General features: G+C 42.4%; 1 protein-coding gene across 4 annotated transcripts in view; it reads right to left on the reverse strand.

The window, feature by feature from the left end:
• The window catches only part of tep1 (telomerase-associated protein 1), a 44,278-nt gene that overhangs the window by 35,364 nt on the left and 1,414 nt on the right, over positions 1-7,500 (reverse strand). For 3 of the 4 annotated variants that reach the window (XM_084058735.1, XM_084058733.1, XM_084058736.1), the window contains exons 2-8: positions 7,355-7,407; positions 6,690-7,207; positions 5,851-6,051; positions 5,070-5,219; positions 3,968-4,132; positions 3,463-3,600; positions 1,368-1,439 (exon numbers count right to left, since the gene is read on the reverse strand). In XM_084058735.1, coding sequence (XP_083914861.1) covers positions 1,368-1,439; positions 3,463-3,600; positions 3,968-4,132; positions 5,070-5,219; positions 5,851-6,051; positions 6,690-7,207; positions 7,355-7,370 — 1,260 coding nt within the window. In that variant the 5' untranslated portion in view covers positions 7,371-7,407. The remainder of the gene's footprint in view (positions 1-1,367; positions 1,440-3,462; positions 3,601-3,967; positions 4,133-5,069; positions 5,220-5,850; positions 6,052-6,689; positions 7,208-7,354; positions 7,408-7,500) is intronic. The other variant, XM_084058734.1, reaches the window with a different exon arrangement.

A 7,500-nucleotide genomic window follows, 5' to 3' on the forward strand; every position in this document is an offset into this window, starting at 1 on the left:
GAACTTCCCACTGAAGTCAGGACAGCAGAGTCACTGCCCATCTTTCGCCGCAGGCTGAAAACCCACCTCTTCAGGAAACACTATCCTTCCTCTTTGCCTGGCCTACTTGTTGTTAACTAGTTGTACGAACTCTTGTTTTATTTTTGTATTGTTTTATTGGATCTTGTTTAGTCGATACACTTATTTGTTTTAGCTCGTGCTCATTTGATTTTGCCATTTTTGTCTCATCTGTTTAAGAAAGTAGGTAGCTGATATATTGCACTTTTACCTTAGCGCTAGGTATACTCTTGGTTGCTTGTTTTAGCAGGAAATGTACTTAAAACTTCTGGTGATTAGTAGTTTTCGTTCCCTACCTATGTTGAATACACTTATTGTAAGTCGCTTTGGATAAAAGCGTCTGCTAAATGACTGTAATGTAATGTAATGTAATGTATGTGATGTGAAAACAAAAGAGTGTCATGTCCAAGTTTCCCCAGCAGGGGGTGTAGTGTGACACTAAGAGAGTGAATTGTTCACAATGAGAATTCAGAAATGATGTACATAATTATGTAGCAATGTAAAGACCTAGCATCATCATCATCTTTTCACTAAAAATGTGACAATGTCTTGCTAGTGCAGCAAGAGCAGCACGTCTCAGTTTGTTAAATAATTCTGTTTCCTCTCCTAATCAAAAAATCACACCCAGTGTGAAGTGGGCGGTGTGGTCACAGTGGTCATCACAGTGATGGAAGTGATTCACTTAAAAAAAAAACATAAAAGTGTTTTTTTAAGTCCATACTGCTATTCATAGGGCTGCACATGTGTCGTGCGTTTCGCTAGCCAATCACAGTCCTGAATTTGCAAAGTCAGCCAATCACATTACAGCTAGTGGTTATGACACTAGCTGTAATGTGATTGGCTGACTTTGCAAAAGTATAGATCTGCATTGACTGTGGAAGGGTTAGGGTTGTAGACTGCGTTGTAGACTATTGGCCAATCCCGGTGTAGGATTGGTCGGTGTCCAAACCTCACGTATAGGGGGCGGTTACACCGCCCCAAAAATATTTGCATGATCGTGAGAACAAAACAAAGAAAGTTTTATATTAGGAGGTGACATTTCAACATAGCTCTAAAAGTTGTTTTATAAAGAGCAATATTAAGTTATTTCGAAGGAGTACCGGTAGTTGTGGTGCAACCGGGAAGTGTTTTTCTATCTTGCTTATGAGCTCACTATATACAGTAGTCATGCATCATTAATTTATCATAGTCCTCTACAGCGGTTGGTAGTAACTGACTACACGTGATGAGTATTACGTAATCAGATTATGAAAAATAACTAACTATAAATCAGCCCAGATTCTAGTACACTGAATTGAGAATTGACTCACATGTTCCTTCAGTAGTTTTTCATCTGATCTGAGGATGTTTGCCCACTTTTTCAGTTGTGCATTGGTTGGTACCTGGGGTGCAGAGAAGATAGAGGACAATGTGTGGGATGATGGAGAGTGGAGCAGTAAAAAAAGATAATTTTCTTTTACAGCGTGGCCCCTCAGAGGTGAGCCGTCTAGAAAAGGGTCTGTCTGTCTGTCTGTCTGTCTGTCTGCCTGCCTGCCTGCCTGTCTGTTGCTAATCTCGCAAAGCGCTAAATATCTTGTACACACTGCCAGTAGACCTCAGAAGTATACCTCCACAAATGTTTTGAATTGAAATACTAGAAAATGTGCTCCGCGGAGCACAGGTCTCCACCAGCGGACCCGTGCTATTTTAACCAAAGGAAATCACTTACCCTATCTTTAACCATAGTTTTCTAGAAATGTTCTAATTCTACAGCTGTGTTCAAGGCTGTGATCTCAGTTTGTACTGGAAAGTACTGTTACTGATTGATCCTGTCTAAGCTATTTATATTACATATTGTGATGTCACATGAAACTTGACCAATGTTAGGTGTTCTCAGACGGACACACACGCACGGTCAGGTAATTTGTACTGGAAAGTACTGTTCCTGAATTATCCTGTCTTACCTATTTATATTACATATTGTGATGTCACGTGAAGCTTGACCAATGTTTGGTGTTCTCAGACGGACACATACAGAGACGGACGGAGAGGAAAAGATACTCTCCATTAATCCTGTCAATATTACATATTGTCACGTGTCACTTGACCAATGTTAGCTTGGCTGATGGATAGGTGTGTCACTTAAAAACATATAAATGATGTTTTGAAGTGACACACCTATTTATAGATCTCTATTTCATCATGCGTCTCGCTAGCCAATCAAAGCACACCCTTTCAACATATTGTCACGTGTCACGTGAAGCTTGACCAATGTTAGCTTGGTGGACACACGGAAGGACGTGAACGAAAACATAGTCTCCTGGCGGAGACAATAAACTTTCATTTATAATGGAAGACAATAGGGCCCTAATCGGACTGAGACCTTGGCCCAAATCCCAAATATGGAATAATACAGTACGTCATAGATATGTCATAGACATAGGCGACTGATGTCATCATAGATGACTGACGTCACAGGCTGACCACTTGAAGTTTGAAATCCACATTAGAGCCACACCAGTCCCATGATTTATGAAATACAGGTGTACAAAATCACCATTCCAGCACTGTACAGTGGACAGGTTTTTTTGTGAAATAAATGCATATACGGCTAACGTTGTAAATGTATGTCTACAGACAGCTGACATCTAAAGTTGTATGAAAGATAGAGAAAGAGAACGAGCGAACGAGAAAAAGTCGATGTTATGATGCAAGACTTGATGACCTTCTTATTTGAAACCTTATGATAAAGAAAAACATCACATGGATGCAACTGGGACGTATCATCAGTGTTGTAGCCTGGGGTCATAGGGTGTTTCGGGTCTTGCAACATACTGTACAACATACACCCTCGCCCAGGTGACCCAGCAAGGGTTGATCAAGCCCAGACTTACGTCCCAGTAGCACCCACGGTCAGTCCTATAGGGAAAGACAGGGCAGTCCGCTTCTCCGGAAGTACTCTGCCGGGACTCGGGGAGGCTCTGGCACCTGGAGGGACTAGGCTCTGTGGGTTGTCTCCTGGCCAGGCTCCTCCTTCGTCACACCAGGTCCAGGACCTGAGCGCTGCGCCAGATCAGATGCACCGCCCCGATCCAAACATTTCCTTCTGGTGTGATGGTTCCTTGGGCCGATACCACTAGATTGGGCCGTCTAATGGTATTAGCCACGCTTGCGGTACGCTGTAATGGCCCTCCTAAAGGCCTCACCGCGGGTTTGTTGGGCTTCTTCCTCACGGAAGACACAGCATGGGGCGCTAACCCATACTGCTCCCGGGATGCCGTCTACATTCCGGCTGTCAACAGTCTCTCCTGTGGTCACCAAACTATTTATTATAAACTTATAAACCTTAAAACCTTATACAAACCTTAAAACCTTAATGTTAAAAAGTAAATAAAAAAGAACAGAAGAAAATGTGTTGTTCAGTACCTTGCCTTTAGGCTTTTTGCTGTTGTGTTTGCAGCGATGTTTGCGCGTGTTGTATTTGGCTAGATGGTACTCAGTGAATTGCTTGAACTTGTCAGCCATAGCCTTCTTCAGACAGGTTGGTAGATTTTTACTGAAACACTGCAGAGGAGATTGGATGGTAGCAGTTAGGGAAACTATAAACATTTGGGTGAGATGTGTTTTTAGACAAAAACGTGCAGAAAGAGTCACAAAGGCACATCATGCACACATTACACTTAGGGTTTGCCAGCAACTTATCAACTTATCAGGACCAATCAGATCAAGAATCAGCAAAAACAGCAGAAATAACCAATCTACTTGTAGATAGACTATTTCCATGAAGTGTTGAACTGTTTCTTTTTGTTTTTAAAAAATAAATCTGTCTTCAGTATGATTGCGATAAACATGTACAAGGCTCTCCTGTTAAATCCCAACAGTTTCAACTCCTGATAAATAGGGTAAATCAAGAAATGTGGCTGAGACTCACCGTGCTGTAGAGTCTGGCTACCTCCAGCCAATCAGAAGGCAGCTGTATGGCTGCACAGAAGTACCTGCGGACATGTGGTTTGGTGGCGGGCAGATTGGCAGCCAGAGTCAACAGGAAGTTCGCTGTAATGCGAATGTTCAGCTCCTGTCTGGTGTACACTGCCACCTGGAGGGCAAAAGGAAAAGAACAGATACAGTAAATGGCACAGTATGTCTATATGGCTTAAGTTAGGTACAGTACATGGTACTGTGGTTTTCAAGTAATACTGGAGCACTGTTTATAGATTCACTAGGGCAGTCCTTCATAATCTTTTTTCTTTAGCTGAGGACAGCGCTAATATTACAGCGTTAATGTTACAACTAGTTAGTTACTAGGGTTGTGGGGTGAGCCTAGCAAACCTAAATAGCCATAATATAAAATAGGGCTTAAGTGTTTAAAACATAACTGTACAAGTTAAGTGACCCGTTTTGCTCATGAGAAATATGTGTGTGGGCATATAAAAATGGAGAATGCATCCACAGTTACACACTAGGGGCGTACTGCCGGTGGAGCAAAGTGGAGCGCAGCTAGCTCTGAAGGGGCACGCACGCCCGCACATGCATGGACATGCACGTGTGTACCCGCGTGCGTCTACCTTCACCTTGCGTATCGATCAAAAACAGCCATTTGCAGTTTCCGCACCTTGCTTACAAAAGCTGCCGACGGGGAGTGTCACAGCGTGAATTAACAGGAATGACCGACCTGGCTGGAGGCATATCAATGGTGCATTGTGTGACCTGCTAGGTAGCCTACTGTAGGTGTCAGATATTCTGTCTGAAGAAGTCAAAAGAGTTTGATAACAGTGGCTGATAGATTCACTAATTAAATTACAGAGGTGGCGTCAACACTACAGTGTCCCCAGTATGAAAGTAAATAGAATAAAATTTGATATACAGTATATTGTTGGTTAATAAATAGGCTCACATATTAAAGAGGTTATTTCAATTGGTGATCGCTCACGTGTGCGTGTGACGTAGTGCTCCACTAGCTAAAAGAAATCCACAGTACACACCTGAAAACTGCATAACCGTGCACATATATAAAAACACACGCACATACACACCTTGAGGAGAAACTGTGGGTCAGTTGCAGAGATGTCCTTAGAAAGGTTTGTGATCCTGGTCCAGACACTGTCCTCTGCATCCCAGTCTGTCTGGCCTGGAGCCGTGCTCTTATTGACCAGAGAACAGCATACCTCATCCAGTAACCCATACTGAAGGGCAGAGGAACAGAGGCATGTGTTCAGAGGAAGGACACCTTTTTGATAGATGCTAGTTTACTATGCAGATATCGTTGCTGTCGGGCAAAAACCTCCTCTCTCCATATTCTAACTTTTTGTGTTTTTTCGTAAATGAACGCCCTACTTGATCAAACTACAGCGTCACACAAAAGCATCAAAAGTAGCAGATTCGCAAGCTCGAAACACGGCCGAAATCTACGCGTTTTGAGTTTGTGACGCGTTTTGGAGCTTGCAGAGATCTGCTACTTTTGAATTTGAATCCTGAAAAATAACAGTTTTGGACTTATGAGATTTCCACCCGACAGAGACAATGTATTATTGTTGTTTTTGTTATTATTATATATTGACTACTTTTTAAATTTGACTGCATCGATTAGTCCAATTAACTCTTTCAGCTCTAATGGACTTCACTGAGTCAATCTATGCCACTGTATTTAGTGACATACAAACAACATAGGATGTCTTAATGTCTGTGTATTGTTGTGTGTATATATTCAGTTAAACATTATCTGGAGATATTTTTTATTTAAATCAATATATTTTTCAGTTGATTAATTTGTTCCATTAACTGCCCTAAAGGAATAAATAAATACCACCCACACACCTTTTTAGCCTTCAGTTCTGCTTCAGTATCCTCCTTTCCTCTGTCTAATTCTGCAAACTCCTCCTGTCTGACTGCTATAGTCTCATCATGGTCCGGAGCACCAAGCTCCATCTGCAACACAGAGAACTCGGTGGTCCTGTTAGCCTCCACCTCCACCTCCATCTCCATCTCTTGTTCCTCCATGCAGTCTTCTTCAGAGAGCTGTTGGCCCAGAAAATAGAGAGGAAAACAGCACAGCAAACAGGGTCTTAGAAACGCTACAATCGCTTTGGGTGTCAGTTTACTGAAACAATGTACATTTTCAATAAATTGTTATTATTATTATTATTATTAATATGCATATAAAATAATTTGACAACTCCAACGCAACACTGTGCATATTAAGTGGTAATAAAGCGACGCAATCTTTATTTGGCAAGAGGTCGATTTGAACGAGGCATCAATTATATAAATAGCTTTGATGTGAAATATTTGCCAGTGATTGTTGCATTGTTTATTCATCAAGCCCCTTGTGTGTAAAGACCTTTAATCTCAATGTTTTGAACGAGAAAAAAACCAAAGCAATTTAGGATAAAGACAACAGATGGTTTCAACCACCCTCAAAACCCACCTCTTCAGAACTGCTTTCCCCACCTAGCTGATCTCCTACCACCCTAGTATCAACTTTTGTTTTATTCGCTGGCCTTTTGTAGCCTTTTATCTTTTTATCTTTTTTATTCTCTGTATTTTCCTATTAAAGTTGTTTTGTTTTGCTTGTGTTCCACTTAGTTTAGCCTTGTAAAGCGACTTTGAGTACTCAGAAAAGCGCTATATAAATCCCAGGTATTATTATTATGTACCTCACTTATCTCCTCGCTAAGAGACTGAGTCTCTTCAGATACCTCGTCACGTCTTCCATCTCCCCCGTCCGGCTTCTCTTCTCCACTCAGACCAGGATAGAGGGATGAAGGAGGGACGTGAGAGAAACGCCCGAGCAGGGCACCACTCGAGGAGGTATCCAGGGACGAAGACAGCCACGGCACCGCGGACAAGAGCGTAGAGGAAAGCAGGAGAGGTTCTCTAGTTAGGAGCGTGTTCTCAGTGCTGAGAAGGGGAGAGCTGAAAGAGGGAGTGTAGGAAGAGGAGGAAGTGGAGAGAAGGAGGGTGGAGGTGGTAGAGGACAGGCCAGAGGGTTGCAGAGAGGGGCATGAGGAGGAGTGAGATGCCATGGCTGAGAGCTCGGTGTTTGTTTGGGCCAACAGGGAGGAGGCCTGGACCAGAAGCTTGTTCTCCAGGCTTGGTGGAATGTAGTTGGAGAACAGACCTCTCCCCGATGTAGCCTGCTGGTCCACATGAACCAAATGCACCGCTTTCATTTCTGTTGAGAGAGAAATCAATAGAAAGACAAAGACTGTCAGCAAGGTGGAGTCCTGTTCTAAGTCCTAGATAAACAAGAACTCAGCAGTATAATGTATAGTGTGTAGGCAGCTATAATTAACAGAAAAGTTGCCCAACAGCATTCTACCTGTTTGTACATGCATGGTGCAGCAGCTACGATGTTATGTTGCCATAGTGTGCCTTTATTATGACAAAGTATAAAAGCAGCAATAAAAAGGGAACAAAGTACACAAGTTATTACTGTATAGGCCTACAGAATGTTACTTGGTAGTG

The sequence above is a fragment of the Gymnoscopelus microlampas genome (assembly GCF_963454915.1).
Source record: "Gymnoscopelus microlampas genome assembly, chromosome: 5".
Lineage (NCBI taxonomy): Eukaryota > Metazoa > Chordata > Actinopteri > Myctophiformes > Myctophidae > Gymnoscopelus > Gymnoscopelus microlampas.